This window comes from Phyllostomus hastatus, unplaced genomic scaffold (genome assembly GCF_019186645.2).
Source record: "Phyllostomus hastatus isolate PE091 unplaced genomic scaffold, TTU_PhHast_1.1 phas_contig_16, whole genome shotgun sequence".
Lineage (NCBI taxonomy): Eukaryota > Metazoa > Chordata > Mammalia > Chiroptera > Phyllostomidae > Phyllostomus > Phyllostomus hastatus.
In genome coordinates, this window is record NW_025333643.1 from 15,081,220 (window position 1) to 15,105,007 (window position 23,788).

The 23,788-nt window shown below is 45.1% G+C and overlaps 1 protein-coding gene across 1 annotated transcript in view; it reads left to right on the forward strand.

Annotated features, from left to right (window-relative positions):
* Positions 1 to 3,449: 3,449 nt before the first annotated feature.
* The window catches only part of ABHD6 (abhydrolase domain containing 6, acylglycerol lipase), a 44,030-nt gene continuing 23,691 nt past the window's right edge, over positions 3,450 to 23,788 (forward strand). Inside the window, exons 1-3 of the mRNA XM_045832232.1 lie at positions 3,450 to 3,616; positions 20,529 to 20,593; positions 21,699 to 21,850. Coding sequence (XP_045688188.1) covers positions 21,732 to 21,850 — 119 coding nt within the window. The 5' untranslated portion in view covers positions 3,450 to 3,616; positions 20,529 to 20,593; positions 21,699 to 21,731. The remainder of the gene's footprint in view (positions 3,617 to 20,528; positions 20,594 to 21,698; positions 21,851 to 23,788) is intronic.

The following is a 23,788-nucleotide window of genomic DNA, read 5'->3' on the forward strand; positions in this document are numbered from 1 at the left end:
TATATATAACACTAACACTAGGGGAAAATGCTTTAGACTTTGGAACTCCAGTACCTTGGAGGACCCCAAGGCCACAGGCTTTTAGTTTTAAAAAAAATACAAAGAATTGCACATTTTTAAGGTCTTAAAGAGGAAAAGTTTTTTTAATTTAAAAATTGTTTTTAAGTTTCAGAAGGGGGGTTGGGGGGCTGGATGAAAGGTGAAGGAATTAAGCAAAAAACCATATATATCATACATAGATGCAGACAACAGTGTGGTGATAGCCAGAGAAAAGGGGGGCTTGGGGAGAGGTAGAGGTGGGCAAAAGCACGGGTGGGGTAAAATGGGGATGGAAAGAGACTTTGCTTGGGGCAATGAGTGCACCATGCAGTGTGCAGATGATGTTTTGTAGAGTTGTATGTACACTTGAGACCTGTATAAATTCAATAAAAAATAAAATAAAATAAAAATTATTTTCAAGTTTCTAATACACCAGGTAAAGTTTATTGATGGCTTCTGGGTAGACCTCCTGGGAAGTCATTCATGCATTTCATTCACTTATTTATTCACCCACTTAGCACCGGTTGGTTTGGTTCAGTGAGTGCCCTGAGCCTACGATTGTTAATGAGTGGCCTATGGGGATTAGAGGCTGGTCAGTCCTGTTCCTGTGGCCTCTCTGGGCCTGCTCTGGGGGTGTTGGAAGATGACTGGCTTGGAAAGATTCAAGTTTGGCAGTGAGGGGAGATAAGGCCTGAGAGGTGGTGGAAGTGAGCAACATGCCTTTACATTTTTTTTCTATCCTCACCTGAGGACATTTTTTTTTTTCATTGCTTTTAGAGAGAGAGGAAGGGAAAGAGGGAGAGAGAGAGAAACATCGATGCCAGAGAGAAGCATGTTATCAGTTGCCTCCTACACATGCTGGGACTGGGGACCAAACCCACAACTTTTTGGTTACAGGATGATGCTCGAACCAACTGAGCCACACCAGCCAGGTCTGAGCAACATGCCTTTTAATGAGTAAATTTAAATTCACTGAAACTCTGAGAACAATTCCATGAAGTGAGTCAAATGTAGCTCTTGAAGTCTGAGTGATGAGGTGGCCAACGTCTTAGAAGAAGATGCTCCAGCCCGAGCCAGAGAGGCTATTCCAAACTCTGGCTGGATTCTAGCAGCCCTGACAAAGGCATATTTTAGAGGGTGGTCATCAGTGGTCTCAGAGATGCCCCTTTGCCATATCACTGGGGCTTGTCCATGCCCAATTCTTAAAACCTAGAACCTGTCCAAGAGACCAGGCTCTGCCATCCTGGAGGACTTGTGAGTACAGGCAGGGAAGCTGCCCTTGTGGTGGATTTAAATGGCCAAGAGTCCTCCACTCTAAGAAGACAAGCAACCCAACTAAAAAATGGGCAAAGGACTTGAACAGACACTTCTCCAAGGAGGACATAAAGAGGATCCAGAGACACATAGAGAGATGCAAATTAAAACCATAATGAGATACCGCTTCACACCAGTCAGAATGGCCATCATAAACAAAGCAACAAACAACAAGTGTTGGAGAGGTTGTGGAGAAAAGGGAACCCTAGTGCACTCTTGGTGGGATTGCAGACTGGTAAAACCACTATCGAAAACAGTATGGAACTTTCTCAGAAAACTAAAAATGGATCTGCCTTTTAACCCAGCAATTCCACTGTTAGGATTATATCCTAAGAACCCTGAAACACCAATCCAAAAGAACCTATGCACCCCAATGTTCATAGCAGCACAACTTACAATAGCCAAGTGTTGGAAGCAACCTAGGTGCCCATCAGCAAATGAATGGATCAAAAAACTATGGTATATTTACACAATGAAATTCTATGCAGCAGAAAGAAAGAAGGAGCTCCTACCCTTTGCAACAGCATGGATGGAACTAGAAAGCATTATGCTAAGCAAAATAAGCCAAGCAGTGAAAGACAAATACCATATGATCTCACCTTTAACAGGAACCTAAACAACAAAACAAACAAGCAAAATATAGCCAAAGACACTGAAATAGAGAACAGGCTGACAGTGACCAGAGGGGAGAGGAGAGATGAGAAGGAATTTCAGGGGAAAAGGGGAAGGCTCTACAGGAACAAGTATTAAGGACACATGGACAAAAACTAGGGGGTAGGATGGAAATGGGAGGGAAGTGGAGAGGGCTGGGGGTGTTGGGCTGGGATGGGAGTAAAAGACAGAAAACTGTACTTGAACAACAATAAAAATAAAAAATAAAACAAAACAAATAAATAGCCAAGAGTCCTGCTGGGCACTAGTCCCATCAAGGTTTGGAATGAGAGGTAGACAACAGCCACCGACTCAGCTCTCAGCACAGCAGGAAGATCCCCCTCACACACAGAACACAGTAAGTGCTCAGTAAATATGTATTAAATGAATGCATAAACACTTTGATGGAAGAAGTTCCCACTGCAGTATGGGCCCACAGGGGATTTAAGAAAACCTTTCTGGAGGAAGTGGCATTTAAATTAAGCATAGAAAAGAGGAAGGAGTAGCCAGGCCTAGCAGGAAAGGAAGAGAGTTCTTGGCAGAAGGAACAGCCCAGGCAAAAGCCTAAATGGTCTAGTTCAGCCTGGGTGCCCTTGGAATACTAGGAGAGGAGGCTGAAATGGTAAACTGAGGTCAGATGCTCACAAACCCTGCTTTGAGGCAGATGAAGTAGTCAGAAAACACCACTGAATTTAATGGGTGATACATTTTATGCTCCCCTCCCTACTTTTTTTTTTTTTTTTTTTTTTGCCTAGTGGGGTTTAATTGGCCTTAAAAGGAAGATGTGAGCTTAGTGGGGGTTTAACTAGTGGTGGGTGAAAGGTCTTTCAAGATGGCCATTTTGCCCCCAGAGCTTTGGAGTCAGAGGATCCCCGGTTGGAATTCCCAGTTCTGTCCTTTTCAGGCTGAAGCACTGAGCAAGGCCCCCTCGCCTTCTGAGAAAGTCAACCACAATGCCCACCTCTTGGATTAAATGAGACATGTAAGGTAGCATTGCTTTGATTGCCTGTGGAACTACCTGTCCCTCGCCCTTTTTCTCTGAGACCTTACAGGGCAGTGTCACTGTGCAGCAGTGAGGCAGATAGTGCCCAACAGCACTAATCACACAGTAGGTGCTCAGTAAATGGAACAATGCCTCCACAAATTCTGGCGTCGCATCGTGGAACTGTGACGCCCCACGTGAGCTCTTTACGGGCAGGGTCGGGTGACTGGGTTCTGCCCTCTGCAACTGGAGTCGCGCAGGGAGCACAGTAAGGGCCCGTGCTCGGGCCTTGGCTTTTGGACACGGATTGCTGGGTTTGGGTCGTGCGGGATACTTCCCCCTTCGAGTTTAACGCTCTGAGCCAGGGGCGTGGAAGAGCTGGAGGTTCTCGCCCCGGAACCCCAAGGGGAAGCGCGGAAGACTGGGAGCGGTGCTGGGGGCGGTGCTGGGGGCGGGCTCGGGCGGAGCCGGCGTCTCTGTCGGAGGACGCAGGACCCCGTGCCGCGCCTTTAAATTCGGGAGGACCGGGCGCGCGCCGGCGCGAGCGCTGCAGCCGAACCGAGCCGCCGACTGTGCAGAGGGTCAGCGTGGGATCGTGGGGCAGGAGCCAGGCTACTGAGGTCCCGTTAGGTGAGCGCGGGTGGAGCGGGGCGAGGGGTGCGCACTTGGGACATGGGGGTGTCCGGGAGCTCCCCTAACGATCCAGTGACCTACTCTGCACTTCCCGATTCCGGGCTTCCCGGCCTCCTCTCAGGCGGCACGCGCGGTGAAGACGGGTCGGGGACCTGCACCTCCCTTTCTACTCTGTTCCCCTACTCTGGCATCAGCCCCTGCGTGCTCCCTTCCGGTACGGGGTAGGTCTGACATTCCCGAATCCTGGTCCCCGCACTTCCGGGTCCAGGCTGCTTGTCTCCCGCAAAGCCCTGGGACAAGGGTGAGTACGGGTTGCGGACCTGCACTCTCTTTCTACTTCGCCTACCCACTCGTGGAGCCGGCACCAGCTGCCGTGCGTTCCTCCCAGTGCCTGGATGGTTTGGAGGCTCCTGCACAGCCCATCCCCGTTCTTCCCACTTCCTGGGAAAGAGCTGCAGCTCGCCTTCCCAAATGAACTCACCTCCCGTCCTGTCCCAGACATCGGCAACCATCAAGACCTTTCTCTCCCAGCCAATACCTACCCCCCAGCAGCCTTTCATCTTCTCTTTTCTCAACCTGAACCTGTTCCCTCACCCTTGCGCCCCCTCCTCCCTGCAGACCGCGAGTGTGGTTGTGGTTTCTACCACCCTGAGAGCTGGATGCTCACTCTGCTACCCCAGCATCCCTCGCCTACACTACGCCTACGCGGGCTTCCTGCCAGTCTTGGAAATGCGGATTGTGTAACATGGCTGCAAGTGGAGCGCTTGGATCATTTGCACCCCTAAACCCGCAGAAGAGTGGGGGAGGCCAAGTTGACAGTTAGGTAGAAATGGAGGAAGGAGATGCGGGGGGGGGGGGGGGGTGCAGCTAGAGAGTGTGCATCCACAGATATGTAGGGTGAGCGATTTTTGTGCCCCAGGAGCTAGATGATTAGGAAGAGGTGCCATCTGGGACCTGAGGCCAGCATTTGCCTGGCCTCTCATCTGCTCAGAAGTCCATCATGACTGACTCCACCTGGCTGGGAGTTTAAAAATAAAGCATTGTTAATAATAGCTGACAGAATAAAGCAAGTATGGCTCCAGGCCCTGTTCTAAGCACCCTTAATCTGTAACCTGCCTTACTCCTTCCATCAGCCCCATGAGGTAGGTACCAGTGCTGTGCCCATTTGTCAGAGAAGGAATGTAAGACTTCCGGAGATGGTCCTTTCTCAGGACTCAACACCCCCATTCGGAATCACTAGACTTATTTTTATCCAATTTTAATTCATAAATTCTTATGAACATTGTTTTTATAGTATGAGAAGTTAGAAATAAGAGAAATTAATAACTGGTGTTCCTAGAGCCACTTTATTTTTCTAAATTAGGCTCTCAGATCAGCAAGGGGTCCTTGGTGCTTTACTCAAGGAGACTGATACCCAGAGAGGACAAGGGACTTGCTCGAGGTCACCCAGGTAGAAAGTACCAGGAATGGGACTTCCAGCCAAGATGAAGCTGTAGGTAGACACACTGTGCCTCCTCCCACAACCAAAATAAGGACAACAAGAATTTAAAAACAAAAAACAGCGAGTACTGACAGAAAATTGAACTGCATGGAAGTATAACAACCAAGGAGTTAAAGAAGACACATTCATCCAGACTAGTAGAAGGGGTGGAGAGGGGTCGCAGCATAGCATTGTCTGGCAGTCCACTGGCGGATCCAGCAAGGTGGCGGATTGTGGAGGGGTGTGGCACACAAGGTGGCTTACCAACCAAGCAGTCCCACATTCACAAGGAGATAAACCATGCAAAACTGGGGAGCGAGGCAGACCAGGCAACCCAGGGTCCCAGCTTGGGGAAATAAAGCCTCAAAACACCAATTGAAAACACCTGTGAGAATTGAGGCCCAGGGAGAGACTCCCAGCCTCACAGGACAGTTCATTAGAGAGACCCACAGCGTCCCAGAACATACACAAACCCACCCACACGGGAATCAGCACCGGAAGGGCCCAATTTGTTGGTGAGAAGCAGGGGAAGTGACTGAAATCCGGCAGAGAGCAGAGCAAGCGCCATTGTTCCCTCTCGGACCACTACCCCACATACAGTGTCACAACCCAACCACTGGGTTGCCTCGCCCTAGTGAACACCTAAGGCTCCACCCCTCATTACATAACAGGCGTGTCAGACAAAAAAAAAATGGTGCAAATAAAAGAACAGATCAAAGCTCCAGAACAAATACAACTAAGTGATGAAGAGATAGCCAACCTATCAGATGCACAGTTCAAAACACTGGTAATCAGGATGCTCACAGAATTGGTTGAATTTGGTTGCAAATTTGATGGAAAAATGAAGGCTACGCTAAGTGAAATAAAGGAAAATGTACAGGGAACCAAGAATGATGGGAAGGAAACTGGGACTCAAATCAGTGGAGTGGATCAGAAGGAAGAAAAAAACACCCAATCAGAAAAGAATGAAGACACAAGAATTCAAAAACATGAGGAGAGGATTAGGAACCTCCAGGACATCTTTAACATTCCAACATCCGAATCATAGGGGTACCAGAAGGAGAAGAGGAAGAGCAACAAGTGGAAAACTTATTTGAACAAATAATAAAAGAGAACTTCCCTAATCTGGCAAAGGAAATAGACTTCCAGAAAGTCCAGGAAGCTCAGGGAGTCCCAAAGAAGTTGGGCCCAAAGAGGAACACACCAACGCACCTCATAATTACATTAGCCAAGATTAAAGATAAGGAGAGAATCCTAGAAGCAGCAAAGAGAAAAAGGGGGCAGTTACCTGCAAAGAAGTTCCCATCAGACTGTCAGCTGATTTCTCAAAAGAGACCTTACAGGCAAGAAGGGGCTGGAAAGAAGTATTCCACATCATGAAAGGCAAGGCCCTCCATTCAAGATTACTCTATCCAGCAAAGCTTTCATTTAGAATGGAAGGACAGATAAAGTGCTCCTCAGATAAGGTCAAGTTAAAGGGGTTCATCAGCACTAAGCCCTTATTATATGAAACATTAAAGGGATTTATCTAAGAAAAAAAATAAAAAAACATGTACAGTAAAATGACAGCAAACTCACAATTATTAACAACCACACCTAGGACAAAAACAAAAACAAACTAAGCAAACAGCTAGAACAGGAACAGAACCACAGCAATGGAGATCATATGGAGGGAAAGCAACAGGGGAATGGGAGGAGAAGAGAGGGGGAAAAGAGACAGGGGGAGAGTAAGAATAGTATGGGAAATGTAGAAGCCAAAGAACTTATTTGTATGACACATGGACATGAACTAAAGGTGGGGAATGTAGGAGGGAGGGGGTGTGCAGGGCAAAGGGAGTAAAGGGTGGGGGGAATGGGACAACTGTAATAGCATAATCAATTAAACATATTATAAAGAAAGTACCAGGTGTGGGATGTACAACAGGTCTTGGGATAGTTAGTGGGTACTCTCTGGGTTCTGTGTGCTGCCCCAGCTCATTAGCCTAGGACCCTGGAGTCCCCGCCTCCCACACTCCCTGCTTTTTTTGCTCGAACACTGGCAAGTGAACACACATTCTTCCTTCTGCTGCCTTTGCTTAGTCTATTCCCAACTCTGCGAATGCCCTGTCTGGAATCTCTCATGTCTAAATCTTACCTATCTGTCCCCTCCACAAATATTCTCCTGATTTCTTCCCTGCCCCCAACTGAAATCTGTTCCTTTCTTCCTTGGGATCCCATAGCTGGGGTCCCTGACTACCTTCCACCCACATGATAGCATTTGGAAAATTCTACTGCATTTGTGTGCCTTGTCCTCCTAGGTGCAGTTGTGCTGGCAGGATCAGAAGTGCTCCCCAAGACCTCTCTTTTCACCTGCTGGGTGAAGCCTTAGGACAGAGAGTGGTCCATGGGGAGGGGAATAGTTTCTGAAGTAAAGATAGGCTCAGGATTTCTGAATCCTGCAACACCAAACACCCTGCACTGAGCTGCAGTCACATCACAGGGAGAATGGCTCAGCGTGGTACCTAACATTATAATTACATGTTTATCTTTGTTCATAATCCAAAGGATTCCCACCAGAAAATCAGAGAGTTGAGTTCAAATCTCACCTCCACCACTTGCTAGCAGTGTGGCCATGCGCCAGTTACCTAGCCTCAGCTTCTGGCAATAGTACTTGCTTCAGAAGGCAGTGGTGCCTTGGCTGGGCTGCTCAATGGTTGGAGCATCATCCCATAACTGAAAGGTGTCAGGTTCAATTCCTGATCAGGTCCCATACCTAAGTTGCAAGTTTGATCCCTGGTTTGGGCATGTATGGGAGGCAGTCAATCAATGCTTCTCTCTTGCATCCATGTTTCTCCTTTCCTCTCTCTAAAAGCAATGAAAATGTGTCCTTGGGTAAGGATTAAAAAACAAAACAAAACAAAACAAAACAAGAAGAAGATTTGATAAAATAAGGCATAGGGAGCATGTGGTAAGCATTAATGCATAGCATAAATACCAGCTATTATAAAGAGTGACTCACACTTTGAATACATGGAAAATTGGAAAACTATTACTAAAATGCTCATACTGACTCTGTTTAGAGGTGAACCCAGGGAGTTTGGGCCAAGAAGACGTAAGCATTTTTTTGTGCTCAGAAAGGCCTATGAGGCTTTCTTCAACTCTAAACCATCCATTGCCTTGACAATAAGAACTAGAATTGCCTTTCTATTTTTTAAGGTTTAAAAATTGATGAGTTTTGAGTTCTGTGAGGATCCACACACTTAACAGTGAATACATGAATACAGTTTGTGCAATTGTGAGTAACTATGAAACTTAATGATATGAGAAAAAATTCTTGTTCTTAGAGGCAACGTTGGTTTGCAGTGTGTGTTGTTGTTTCAGGCCTAAATTCAGGAGGCAAGAGGTTTGAATCAAAGGTTATCTGTGAATTTAAAGGGAAGGAATGCAGGCATGAGTGTTATCTCCTGATAGGCTAGTACACAGCTTAGAAATCAGCTTCCTTGTTGAGGTATTTAGAATATGCTGGGAAACTAATTTGGCAGGTTGATAAAAAATTTAATTTAGAATTTCACTTAAATTGATTCTTTATTAGAATATGTTAGAATCCCACTTGACAATTTAAACACTGTTGAGTTCAGATATTTTAAGACATATATGCTGTAAATTTCACAGTTCTATGGCATTTAGCAGGCTGTCAGACTTTTCCTTATCTCTGTGACCCTGTAGGGACGTGACACGTATTGTCCAATATGGTAGCCAGTAGCCACCATGTGGCTACTTAAATTAAAATTAATTTAAATAAAATTCAAAATTCTGTTCTTCAGTCACACTAGCCACACTTAAGGGCTCGGATAGCCACTTGGCCAGCGGCTACTGTATTAGGCAGAACAGATAGAGAACATTTCTACTTTCACATAAAGTTCTATGGGACTAGACTGTTTAGATCAATAAGGCCATGGGAAGCTGCTTGATTATGGGGTTAAGTTCTGTTCTTTCTGGCAATTCATCTGCAGGCCAAGAAATAGAGTGTACACAGGATGTGTCATCAAGAATGGAGATATCAATAAGTCTCCATAGCCTCATTTGGGCTCTCTGGCTCAGCACTTCAACGCTGCCAGGTTCAAAGGATGGGGGGAGAGGGTAGAATCAGAGGAAATGTCTGGGAGCAGTACTTCTCCACCCCTGCTGCATGTTGAAATTGCCAAGTTAACTTTTTTCCGTGTTTAATATCCTTTTTTATTTTTAATTATTTTATTGTTGGTCAGTTACAATTGTCTGCATTTTCCCCCCACCACTCCCCTCTACCCCAGCCAAACCCACTTCCCTCCCTTGCTTCCACCCTCCCCCTTGGTTTTGTCCATGTGTCCTTTATAGTAGTTCCTGAAAACCCTTACCCCCATTGTTCCCTCCCCCCTCCCCTCTGGCTATTGTTAGATTGATCTTAATTTCAGTGTCTCTAGTTACATTTTGCTTGCTTTTTTCTTTTGTTGATTATGTTCCAGTTAAAGGTGAGATCATATGGCATTTGTCCCTCACCGCCTGGCTTATTTCACTTAGCATAATGCTCTCCAGTTCCATCCATGCTGTTGCAAAGGGTAGGAGCTCCTTCTTTCTCCCTGCTGCGTAGTATTCCATTGTGTAAATGTACCAGTTTTTTGATCCAATCATTTACTGGTGTGCACTTAGGTTGCTTCCAGCACTTGGCTATTGTAAGTTGTGCTGCTATGAACACTGGGGTGCATAGGTTCTTTTGGTTTTGTGTTTCAGGGCTCTTAGGATATAATCCCTGCAGTGGAATTGCCAGGTCAAAAGTCAGATCCATTTTTAGTTTTCTGAGGAAGTTCCATACTGTTTTCCACAGTGGCTGCACCAGTCTGCATTCCCACCAAGAGTGCACTGGGGTTCCCTTTTCTCCACAACCTCTCCAACACTTGTTTGTTGATTTGTTTATGAAGGCCATTCTGACTGGTGTGAAGTTGTATCTCACTGTGGTTTTAATTTGCATCTCTCTGATGGCTAGTGATGCTGAGCATCTTTTCATATGTCTCTGGGCCCTCTGTATGTCCTCTTTGGAGAATTGTCTGTTCAAATCTTTTGCCCATTTTTTAAAATATATTTTGTTGATTAAGCTATTACAGTTGCCCCATTCCCCCCACCCTTTACTCCCTTTGCCCTGCACACCCCCTCCCTCCCACATTCCCCACCTTTAGTTCATGTCCATGTGTCATACAAATAAGTTCTTTGGCTTCTACATTTCCCATACTATTCTTACTCTCCCCCTGTCTCTTTTCCCCCTCTCTTCTCCTCCCATTCCCCTGTTGCGTTCCCTCCATATGATCTCCATTGCTGTGGTTCTGTTCCTGTTCTAGCTGTTTGCTTAGTTTGTTTTTGTTTTTGTCCTAGGTGTGGTTGTTAATAATTGTGAGTTTGCTGTCATTTTACTGTACATGTTTTTTATTTTTTTTCTTAGATAAATCCCTTTAATGTTTCATATAATAAGGGCTTAGTGCTGATGAACCCCTTTAACTTGACCTTATCTGAGGAGCACTTTATCTGTCCTTCCATTCTAAATGAAAGCTTTGCTGGATAGAGTAATCTTGAATGGAGGGCCTTGCCTTTCATGATGTGGAATACTTCTTTCCAGCCCCTTCTTGCCTGTAAGGTCTCTTTTGAGAAATCAGCTGACAGTCTGATGGGAACTTCTTTGCAGGTAACTGCCCCCTTTTCTCTTGCTGCTTCTAGGATTCTCTCCTTATCTTTAATCTTGGCTAATGTAATTATGAGGTGCGTTGGTGTGTTCCTCTTTGGGCCCAACTTCTTTGGGACTCCCTGAGCTTCCTGGACTTTCTGGAAGTCTATTTCCTTTGCCAGATTAGGGAAGTTCTCTTTTATTATTTGTTCAAATAAGTTTTCCACTTGTTGCTCTTCCTCTTCTCCTTCTGGTACCCCCTATGATTCGGATGTTGGAATGTTAAAGATGTCCTGGAGGTTCCTAATCCTCTCCTCATGTTTTTTGAATTCTTGTGTCTTCATTCTTTTCTGATTGGGTGTTTTTTTCTTCCTTCTGATCCACTCCACTGATTTGAGTCCCAGTTTCCTTCCCATCATTCTTGGTTCCCTGTACATTTTCCTTTATTTCACTTAGCGTAGCCTTCATTTTTCCATCAAATTTGCAACCAAATTCAACCAATTCTGTGAGCATCCTGATTACCAGTGTTTTGAACTGTGCATCTGATAGGTTGGCTATCTCTTCATCACTTAGTTGTATTTGTTCTGGAGCTTTGATCTGTTCTTTTATTTGCACCATTTTTTTTTTGTCTGACATGCCTGTTATGTAATGAGGGGTGGAGCCTTAGGTGTTCACTAGGGCGAGGCAACCCAGTGGTTGGGTTGTGACACTGTATGTGGGGTAGTGGTCCGAGAGGGAACAATGGCGCTTGCTCTGCTCTCTGCCGGATTTCAGTCACTTCCCCTGCTTCTCACCAACAAATTGGGCCCTTCCGGTGCTGATTCCCATGTGGGTGGGTTTGTGTATGTTCTGGGGACGCTGTGGGTCTCTCTAATGAACTGTCCTGTGAGGCTGGGAGTCTCTCCCTGGGCCTCAATTCTCACAGGTGTTTTCAATTGGTGTTTTGAGGCTTTATTTCCCCAAGCTGGGACCCTGGGTTGCCTGGTCTGCCTCGCTCCCCAGTTTTGCATGGTTTATCTCCTTGTGAATGTGGGACTGCTTGGTCGGTAAGCCACCTTGGGTGGCTTGCCCCCCTACAATCCGCCGCCTTGCTGGGTACACCAGCCGCCACCTTGCATGCCTGGCTCTGCCCCTCCTACCAGTCGAGATGAATTTGTTTTCTTTAACTCCTTGGTTGTTAGACTTCCATGCAGTTCAATTTTCTGTTGGCTCTAATTGTTTTTTGTTTTTAAATTCTTGTTGTCCTTATTTTGGTTGTGGGAGGAGGCACAGTGTGTCTACCTACACCTCCATTTGGCCGGAAGTCCCAACTTAACATTTTGAAAGACTGCTCCCTCCTGGCCTTTGCCCCAGGCCAACTAATCTGAATCTCCAGGTGGGGCCCAGGAATTTCTGTTTTTGAAAAGCTTCCTGGGGACCCTGGGCTGGTTGCTCAGTCAGTTAGTATGGTCCCTGTGCTCCAAGGGTTTTGGTTTGATCCCCAGTCAGGGCATACATGAGAATCAACCAATGAATATATTAATAAGAACAACAAATTGATGTTTCTCTTTTTTTCTCTCCTTTCCTCTGTCTTTCTAAAATAAATAAATAAATAATTTTTTTAAAAAAAGTAAATACTCCCTGGCAGGTTCTAATGTGTAGCCAGGATTTAAAACAACTGCCTTTAAAACTGAACTTAAAAAAAAAAAAAGCCCTTCAGGATTGGAAGACAGCATTTGAAGGCAGATACAGGGAGTGGCTAAATAAGTGCCTTGTCAGTTTACTGCAGTAATAAATCTAGGGCTGCAATTGAGTAGACTCACTTCTGCCAGAAGGGCTCTCAGCTGAGGGCGACTTTGCCTCCCAGAGACATTTGGCAGCATCTGGAGACATTTTTGCTTGTCACAACTCGGGGATGGCATCCAGTGGGGAGGCCCCAGATGCTATTAAATATCCTACAATGAATAGGACAGCCCCCACAACAAAGAACTATTTTGCCCAAAATGTCAATTATGCCATAGTTGAGAAATTCTAATCTAGACATAATTTTTGCAAACCAAAGACCTCTCTGACCTTCGATGCTATTGTCTCTTCAAGTAAAGTGAAGGTATTCTCCTAAACCAGATCCTCAAAAACCCTTTCAATCATTTTCTAGGCTTCCTGATCCCAGAAGTCATGTAGGGTGTTGCTGCCTATGGTTGGATGCATTTGGGGCTACACCAGAAAACTGCTGATTTAGGGGAACCAGGCAGCCTTTGGAAGACGTGGGCAAAGGTTCTTACACTGCCACAGGTTGGGACCCTCTTCTTGTTAGATAATTACCTGAAGTAACAAGCTGTTACCCAAAATTAATTTTAGACTATAATAAAGAATAAAAAACATTTATTTGAACAAAAGGAACTGCAGTTTGGGAGACACAGATTCAGATAGCAACCTAAGTTATGTTCCACCAAGAGAAAGGTGTTAGGTTGGAGTCGCTCAAGAAACCAGATGGACACAGTGAGCTAATGAGCAGGGTTTGTTAGCGGGGAATAAGAGGGAAATGTGGAGCAACCAAGGGAGGCTGGGACTCACTGAGCGGGGGAGGGGGCAGTAGAGAAAGTGGAGCCAACCAAGGGAGGTTGGGGAGCCAACCAAGGGAGGTTGGGGAGCCAACCAAGGGAGGTTAAGACTCTCTGGGTTGTTCTTAGGTCAGGGTTTTTAAGCACAAACACCTGCGAAGGGTAACTGGTTGGGGTGTCAGAGTCTGATAGGCTAGAGCTGGTTGCTGGGTGCCCTTTCTGCTGACCATGGTTCTTGATACATCTTGTCAGGCTCAAGTTAAAGCTGCATCCTGTTTTGCCAGATAGGCCAACCCCAGACCCCAATCTTAGCCACGCTTCTGTTTGTCCTGGGTAGGGGCGGCAGTTTCCCAGGCAGGCATTTTCCCAGGCTATGGTTTCCCACAGTACAGTTTTCCCACCTGGTGATTTTCCATTCCTTCTAGGCCTACCTAGGTCTGTCAAAAGGGGAGGCCGACTTTTAGTGAGAAAGTTCTTGCCCAAGTTCCCAATTTTATTCAAATAAGGTTTCCAAATTGTGTGGCTTCTGATAGTACAGGGCAGGTCTCAGTCCTTTGGTAGAAGGAAGAAACCAGGGTTTTCCTACAGTTATTGACTCAGACGATGTAAATAACTGGGGTATAGAGCAGGAAGTCAGGAGTTCAGTGAGTTTCTTCCTGGTGTAAAGAGTATGACAAGGAGCCCTTGGAGGCAAATGCTCTCTAGAATCCTATTGTTTATACAATTTGGGCCCTTTGTTGACCATGGGGAGACCTTCTCAGTAGATAAATTCCTTCTTGGAGTTCACATCAAATGACTCTCTTCTCTAGGTCCACAGCTCTTCAGCAGTTTTCCAGAAGCTGTGGCTATTTGGCTGTTGGCATTGGGTATTTGCCTTGTTTATACCCAGAATAGGATTTAAGCTTTATACATGATGAAGTTTGGGAACTGAGCTATGGGCTAGACACTGGAAATATAAAGATAGCCACACGGACTCAAGTATCTGAATAGACCCAGGCACATGGCACTGCAGGGTGGCAGAGGTGTGGCGGGGCTGCCCAATGCCCTCTGGGAGGAAGGCAAGATGAGCACTTGGTATCTGCCAATCACTGCTTTGAGCAGTCTCCACACATCATCTCATTTTGTCCGCACACTGAGGCTCTAAGAAGTTGGGTGACTTGCCAAGGTCACATAGCTGGTCAGTGGCAGAGCAGAGATTTGAAACCAGGTATGGAACTGCAAAACTGAACCCTCAGAATGAGACAGCACAGGGAACTGGGACACCAGATAGGAGAAACTGTGGAGCCGGAACCACCCTACTGCCTCTTGCCAGATCGAAACGCTGATAAGCCAACCACAAGAATGTCAGCACCCCTCCATTCCACGCTCAAAAAAATGCAAAGTTTTATCTCCCGTCTAACAGCTTGCTTCTCCACCCCCACTTTGTCCCCAGCTTATAAAAGCAGTCAAACATAGTCAGCCTGAGATAGTTCAGAGGACCTTCCTTCCCTCTGTGTTGCCTCCCTTATTAAGCTTGCGCAAGCATAAGCTTAATAAAATCTGTGTGGAAATTTCCATGGGGTTTCCTCCTGATTTCTCCAAGAACCCCAACATTAATAAGAGGAGGAACACTTACTTACATACATGGGTAATCCTCTTGTTAACCTAAAAATAAATGACCAAAGTAAGAGGCAACAGCCTTTATTTCAGATCCAAAAGAATAGCTATTCAGGAAGCAATGATCCAGGCAGAAACCCAGATAGTTCTGACTAGGAGGTGAAGACCAGGGGTGTTAGTGAGAGAAGGGGAACAAAGTCTAATTTTCAGTCCTGTAGTCATAAGAAACTGTTTGGAATGCAACACTATTTTAGTCCCAGCCCAAAGGTTATCTTTCCTTGTTTAACATTCCAAAGTTCTGAGGAGTAACAAGCAAGGCAGCTCCTCTGGGGTTGCGACTCCAATGCCTCTGTAATGTGTCTTCCTTTATATTATTCTTCACAGTTTCATGCCCAGGACTTGCGGGATGAGCTGGAGCTTACCACGCAAGAGGGAGAAAAACCTTGAACATGTCATGGATAATAGTCATTCAGTGAAAGGAGTGGAGGTGGGGTGTGATAGAGGAGAGTGAGACTTGAGAGACAGGCAGGCACCAAATCCTTTCTGGCCTTCCACATCATGCACAGAGCCCTTGTGATCCCCTGGTGGAATCAGTGGGTTGGGCACAGAGGAAGAGAAGAGCTATGTAACACTGGACAGCTTGCTTAATCTCTCTGGGTCCCAGCTTTCCATTTGGACTGAAGGCTCCAAAGCTACACCTCTCAGATGGGGAATGTTCATTTTGTTGGTGGCCATAATGAACAGAGTGAAGGAATGGCCTGCAGTGGTGCAGGCCAGGCAGCAGCCCTATTGATTCACAACATTCCAGTTTATCGTTTGGCCTTTACCAAGGGCCCGCCCTGCATGGTGTGTGCTCAAGTGTTGTGGCCAATGCAGAGATGTTTTAAAACTTGTCTTCCAGAAGCTTGCAGCCAAGGGGAGTACAGCCAGCATTCTCACAAGAACTATGACAAAGGGTACAAATCCTAAATGCCAAGAGAGAGAAAGAAGTGCTCCTACAAAATGCTGCAGGGCAGTGATTTTCAACCTCTTCAATCTCATGGCATGTGTAAACTGCTAAAATCCTGCGGCACACCCAAGAACATATATTTTTGCCAATCTGACAAAAAAAGTTAGGTATAATTTTGACTTACACTGGATGGCTGTTGTGTTGGCTGTTGCTATTTTTGTATTTGACAATCTAAGTGAAAAGTGCCCCTCACTAAATAGTCAAGTAACACGTGTTGTAAAAATTTTTGTAGCACACTGGTTGGAAGTTGCTGTCCTAGAGCATGGAGGATGAGGTGGTGGTAACTAATTACTGGAGGGGAGGGGGTAAGGTTAACTGGAGGAGATACCTCCTAGCTCTTCCAGAAAGATTTGTAAAGGAGAAGATGGGGGTCGGTGGGGGGTATCTTCCAGGTAGACAGAGTGGGGGTAAATAGAGAAAATTAAAAGCCCATTCAGGTACAGTCACCAGAGGATCAGATTATCAGTGTATCATATCTGATTCCCTGGAGTTTCCAGGTTGTAGAAGGGAAGCAGAAGTCATCATAACAGGAAAATATTTATTAATGGACTTGCCACTCCATCATCTTTCTCTCTCTTTTCAACCCTCTTGTCCAGCCAGGCTCCAGAAGCATCCACATCTTGGTCCTCTGTCACTTCCAGGTTGTAAGCCATACAACACTAACAGTGGAAGTGAAATTGTAGCTCTTGTGAGAGAGGAAGGACTTCATGAAATTAAAGCAAGGATGTTGGAAGAACTGTTTGAATGACATATCAAGGCAATGATAGATGAGGATCTGTTCATTGGTAAAGAGAAGAGGAAAGAGACTTGAAAATCAAAGAATTGAAAAACCTTTGAGAAATCAATAAGGTTTTTTTTAAAAAAAGATTTTATTTATTTACTTTTAGAGAGAGGGGAAGGGAGGAAGCAAGAGTGGGAGAAACATCAATGTGTGAGAATGCACTCCCCCAGTTGGCAAGCCAGGGATGTACCTTGACTGGGGACTGAACTAGCAAAAAGACCTTTAGGCTCGCTGGTTGGCACTCAGTCCACCAAGCCACGCCTGCCAGGGCATCAATAAGATATTTTTGCAAAAATGTCCTCTTTGTGAAAGCACTATGATAACCAAATGTTAACAGGAAGGATTTATCTTACTATAAGATAATCTACCTGCGATTTATTCTTTGTTCTCAAAATTAGCACAGGATTGCAGTTATAACCTAAAATTTTGTTCATATTTACTATTGCTTTAAAATAGACATTTTGCCCTGGCTGGTGTGGCTCAGTGGATTGAGTGCAGGCTGCGAACCAAAGGGCCTCCAATTCAATTACCAGTCAGAGCATATGCCTGGGTTGTGGGCCAGATCCCCAGGGGATGCCACATGAGAGGCAACTGCACATTGATGTTTCTCTCCTTCTCTTTCTCCCTCCCTTCCCCTCTCTCTAAAAATAAATACAATCTTTAATGAAATAGACATTTTGATTTTTTGTTTATTAGGTAAAGTTCTGAACTGTGTTTTACTCTTAGCTATGATAGTTTGCATGTGGCTTGTTCTGATGCTAATTTTCCTGGGTTAGAGATGTCCTGAAAGGAGGTTCTTCCCCAAAAGAAGGTGGGGGCCAGCTCACCAAGGGCCCTAAAGAAATCTTGTCCTGAGAGAAACCTGCTGGTGGTTTATAACAGGGCTCCTTTCTGCCTAACACCAACTTTGTTCCTGCAATTAGAAACTACTGCAGGCCTACTTCACCTCCTTTAGAAATGACAAAACCCTTTTGATCCTTTACTTAGGAGTGCAGATTCGGGCATGGGGAGAAGCTTTTGGATGCCAAGCTTCTATTTTAGGTCCACTGCTGGTGCACGCTCACATAGAGGGCTATTTTAACTCCTTTCAGATGTGTGGAAAATTCTCACTCATGTGATGCTCTTTCTGGCACTTTACCTTTGAAGGGTGACCTCGGCTGATGAAGCACATGCATTTATTCACACTGATTCATATACTAAAAGCTTGTTCTAGGCTCCCCAGAAGCCTGAAGATGTTGGGGTCCCTGGAGGTAAAAGGTCAAGTGGCTTTTGGCTCCTTTTTTCTCCAGCAGGAGACAGGCTGGTATTTCTGTAGGGTTTTCTTGGTTTTAAATGTGACTTTAAGCAGGTGGTTATTTCAGATGACCACCACAGCCCACATCTTGAACCCAGAGACTGTTGTTTTAAAGGTGCTGGATTAGGTCAGGGCAGGGCCGGTGTTGCCAGTATGATTCTTTTAAAAAAAATTATTGACTTTTTAGAGAGAGAGAAAGGGAAGAAAGGCTGGAGCTAGGGAAGGATAGAAAGAGGGAGAGAGATAGAAACATCAATTTGTTGTTCCACTTATTTATGCATTCATTGGTTGATTCTTTTTTAAATATTATTTATTTATTTTTAGAGAGAGAGGGGAAGGGAAGGAGAAAGCGAGGGAAAGAAACATCAGTGTGTAGTTGCCTCTCATGCGCCCCCTACTGGGGACCTGGCCTGCAACCCAGGCATGTGCCATGACTGGGAATTGAACCAGCAGGCCTGCGTTCAATCCACTGAGCTACACCAGCCACAGCCCATTGGTTGATTCTTGTATGTGCCCTGACTGGGAACCAAACCTATAACCTTGGTGTATGGGGACAATGCTCTTACCAACTGAGCTACCAGGCCAGGGCCTTGGCCAGTATGATTCTTTTAGAAGATACATGGCAGGATAGTGAGCCACCTGCTTCCCGGCTGAGCACCTAATTGATCTTCCTGCCTTTCCAGAGGATTCAGTGGCAGGATTTCCCCACAGGATTTGCCCACAGGACCTGCCTGGTTAGGCTATTGCCTTCCCCACAGTGCTGCCTCAGGTGGCAGAAGCAGGGGCAGGGGTTGTGGGCTTGGCTGGTTCTTGAGCAGGAATCCCCTGGGGAACCAGTTGCTAGCACTTTGGGACAAAGCAGATCAGAGTGAATCTGCTGATTAGCACCTCTCCCACCACCAAGAAGATAAGAATTTCTGGTTTGTGGACCATGCATGGTTCCTGGACTGATATTTTTATCTTCAATCTTGTGCTGGACTTTGACCCTTAAGGAGTAAACATCCTAAGAAGCTGACTTAACCTGTGGGCAATTATACAGGCAGGAAGACAATGTACCTTGGAGGTTATGAACCATAGAGACAAGTAGAACTCTGTCATTATTTTAATAGCTTACATTTAACTTTTTTGTATTTAATGGTTATACATTATACTTTTTAATAAGTTATACTGTCATTTGCTTAGCAAGTTCCCTATAGGTGGGCTCATGAGTTTATTTCCAATCTCTTGCTGTAATAAATGATACTGTAGCAAATAACCTTGCAAAAACATATTTTCACGTTTGTTCAGTTAGTTATAAACATAAATTCCTAGGAGTGGGGTTGTTAGGTCAAGGGTATGGGCACATCGCAGATGTGCTGCAGACTTTGCCAAATTGCTATGTGTGGAGTTTGTTGATGGGAATGTAAATGCTACATTATACGTAGCCTCATTTTCCCATGGCCTCAACAGCACAGTCTGTTACTAAACTTTTTCTTTGTCAGCATGATAAATGAACTTTGCTATTACCTTATAGATTTAATTTGCATATCTCTTATTATAAATGAAATTGAGCATCTTTTTTATATTTTTAAGAGTCATTGGCATTTACTTTCTGGTAAGTTCTTCTGATCATTTGCTCATTTTTCTATTGGATTTTATTGATGTTTATATTGATTTGTAAGAACCCTTTGTGCATTCAGGAAACTAGTCTGTTACCTCTGATATGTATTGATAAATTTTAGCCTTGTTTCTAGTTTCTTTTCCTCATGGACATTTAAAAACATTTTTATGCTGTCAACTTACTAATTATTTTTTGTTATGGCCTCTGGTTTTATATCTTACTTAGAAAGGCTTTGCCCATGAAGATATTTTAAGTTCTCATGTTTTCTTCTAGAACTTTCAGAGTTTCATTTTTTTTTATGTTTAACTCTTTGATCCTCTGAAATAATTCGGGGTTCACGCATTGACCCTCCCCTCGCCTGTCTCCACGTTCTCCTGCTGCGGGGTCCTGCCGACTTCTCCTCTCTGTCCTGCCCTCTGTTGGAGCTGTGTGGCCTCTCTCCACAGTCGCTCCAGGAGCAATGCTGTTCTCATTTGCATGTTGGTTGACACCTTCGTCTCCTAGGTACAACTCCTAGGTAGACCCTAATCCCAGATGGAGAAGGAGAGTTTCAGCCTATATTTGAGAATCTCAGTTAAGTCCATAGCCCCCAGAGACCACCCCTCCCACCCCAGCACCCCTGCTGCAAGGTTGCCCTTCTTACCTACACAGCCCTGGATCGTCTCAGTCCCAGGCTTTGTCCTCACACCACAGGTCTCTTCTTTGACCTCCTTCTTATCTCGTTATTACCTAGCAAGCTCTAGCCTTTATGTAAGTTGCTCAACTTGCAGGGGTGGTGACTTGAACCAGAGGTGACTGTGCCACAGGATATTGTATTTTGTGTGCACCATAAAGGAGAGCTCTGCACCTCCAGCAAAGCCAGCAATTTTCTGGCTGTTAACATTTAATTCATATTTCCAATTATGATTTAATGCTTTGTCATTTCTTTTTTGTGTTTTCAGAGTCTCATTTTCATCTTCTGCCAGAGCCAGTAGCAGTTGAAAAAGAAGGCTGTGCTTTTTGAACAGTGAGTATGGATTTTTAAAACCATAGATTACAAAATGATGAAGCAGTTTGTAATGAGCCTGGGTTCTTCTGTGAGCTCCCTCGAAACCGCCATCTGTGGTGGGTGATTTCTCTGTTTCAGTAAGACTGGTGAGAGGGGTTTGGGCCCTGAAGGTTTTCAAAGCTCAGATATGCACCCAAAAGCCCCCGATAAGCAGATCTCAATGACTTTGCCAGGAGCAGTGCTCTGACTTTGAAGGGAGTCAAGAAGACCTGGGCCTGTGGGACCAGGATGCTTTCCTGGGGAGTGTGACAGTCAGATCAGCCACAGAGGCAGAGTGGACATGAGTGTGCTCCATAGGAAGGGGACAGCATGAGGAAAGACAGAACGTGCAGCTGTGTGGGGCTCCTCTGGGGGCAGGAGTTGGTTATGTGGGGTGCAGGTAGAGGTGTGGTAGTTTGGAGGTTGAGTTGGGATCCTGAGGAGTGGTCAGAGGTCCCCAGCGCAGCCCCCTGGAGGAAACTGTGAAGATTCCTCTGGCTGCTGGCGGTGAAGAACTGCGCCACAAAAGAGCAACCTTTACACTAAGGGGAGCAGGAAGTGAGCACCTGGACTTAGTGTGATGGCTGAAGGACCTGTGCGGTCCCTCTCCTTTCTCTCTCCTTTCCCCTACCAACACACACACACACACACACACACACACTATTTTTTTTCTGTCCTCAACTTTTAAAAGTGAGTAGTAAATGTCACTATACTTCACCCCTTAGTATTTCACCAGGCATCTCCTAAGAACAGGGACATTTTCCTATGTGCAAAGGTAACCACACTTTGGTTATCACAGTTAAGAATTGTATCACCATTATAATAATATTATCTAATACATAGTCCTTACTAAGATTTTCCTCATTGCTCTAACAGTTTCCTTTATAGCTAAAAATAAAATGCAGGATCCTCTCTGGGATTCTTCATTACATGTAGTTGTTGTGCTTGTTCAGTATTTTTAAAACAATTGCCTACTTTTGTTCTTCCTTATCTTTGTACATCCTGGGTCCTTCACTTTTGTTTTTCCCTTTACTTCTTCATCTTTTCCCTGGAGACGGAGTTTCAATGCTGTCACTCTCTTCAGGCCTGCAGGTGCCAGCCAGCCTCGAAGAGCAGGATGGACCTTGACGTGGTGAACATGTTGGTGATTGCGGGTGGGACGCTGGCCGTCCCAATCCTGGCATTTGTGGCCTTGTTTCTCCTGTGGCCTTCAGCGCTGATAAAAATCTATTACTGGTAAGTTAACTTTATAATTGAAGTATTCAAGGGTATTGTAATGTCATCTTCTCTGCTTGTCCTTTTGGTGCTTGTTGTTTAGCATTTCATCATGAAACATCTTAAATATACCGAAAAGTTGAAAGACATCCTTTTTTGAATTTTGGGAGTGTTCCTGAAGAATTGGTGGTAGCTGCTCACCAGGTAACTTATTTCAGGTTTCTGGCCTCCTTTGCCCAGGAGGCCACCCTCATTGCCAAAGTCACTGATTCTTTTAAGCAAGGATTGTGTGCATGTGTGGGAATTCCTTTGGTAGTTTCATGATCCTTGGGTTCTGCTCCGGTGGTGGTCTGACAGGTGCAGTGATGTGTGCTGATAAATGAATTAGAAAAACCGGGCCCTGGAGAAGGACAGAATGGTTTCAGATTTATTCTGAAAGTGTTCATTAGTAAAGTGGCAGAAAGGAAAAGACGTTTCCAAACCACCTGTCATTCTTGTACCGCCTTTGTAATCCTTGCCCTATCTGCATACCACCTCTACTTTTACGTTATCTCTAGAATAAGTCACTTTTTGCAGCTTATATCAATTTATTTTAAGAGCAATATAAATATCATTACCTTAGTGAAAAGTTGACCATAGTTGCCATAAATAGTAAATTAATATAAGAAAGTAAAAATAAGCAGAATGCCAGTAAATAGTGTTCTTAAATTCTAGCTTAGATATTGCCACCTGCCAAAGACTCTGTCTCCTTTCTCTTTGGTACAAAGTCTAAGAGGGGTGTGAAAGATGTAGCAGCCCCAACAGAGCCTTTCTCCTTGAGGGAGCTTCTTTCTCCTTAATCAGAAGCTTAACAGTTGAAAAGGGAGGAGCTTTCTCCTGATGTGCTTCTGGGACTTCTCATGCCACAGTGTACTCACCAAATAAAACCACCCTTCCTGCCCCCATTGTGTGCGTAACCCTGATGAAGGAAATACCAGAACAGACCTGGTTCATCCTTGTGCCACAGGGAAGCACACTGAGGTTTCACCCAGACTTCTGGGAGTGAGAACTGCCTCCTGTGCACAGGGAGAAAAATGCAGGGAGTTTGGCATGTGTCCTCTATTTGCCCTCCTTTCTGGCTCCCTTTTGTTTCATTAGAGTGTGGAATTTTCCACCTGCCAGCTAGGCTCTGATCCTTGAAAAGAAGCTAATTGATCAGAAGGGAGCTTTTCACTACCTCACTCTCTCTTGGGAGGTGGTGACCCCTTCAGAGGCTCACTCAGGACCCACTTCTGCACAAACAAAGCTGAGATGCAGCTGTATTTAAATGCCGTTGTCCTTGCCGCCCTAGCAGCAGGAGGCAGCTTTGGGGCCAGGGCTCCCATGTAGCCTGACACGGAGAGGCCAGAGTTGTGTGCCCCACGTGTCCCCACAGAGGCTCTGTGGAGCTCCACATGCAAGTGCCATTTTTCTTAAATCAAACTGGAATGGAGAATGCAGTTAGGTGGTGTGGCCTTTTGCTGGAGATACAGCTGCATGTGCAGGTGTGATTACATAGAGCCTAATTCCATGCACCAGTACCAAAAGCAGCCTCCGGGCTACACAGTCCCCAGCCCGTAGGTTCCTTAGACATCAGGAGAAGGCTTCCGGAGTCAGAGCCGCCCCTCTGTGCGGTGACCAAGGTACCTCTGGTTGTGGCTCTGTTGAGTTACGGCAAAGTGTTTGGTACCATTTACAGGAGCAGAGTCCACATCCCTATGGAAGTGGGATGGCCATGCTCCAGGGACACTTGCAATGTGTGCATTTTCCTGTAATATGACTTATATTTCAATTTAATGTTTCTCTGAAAAATAACAATGAAAGATGTGGAGAAATTGGACCCCTCATGTATTCTTAGGAAGAATACAAAATGGTGCAGCCACTTTGGAAAAGTCTTGCAGTTCCTTAAAATATTTAAAAGAAAAAAGCTACTAAATGACC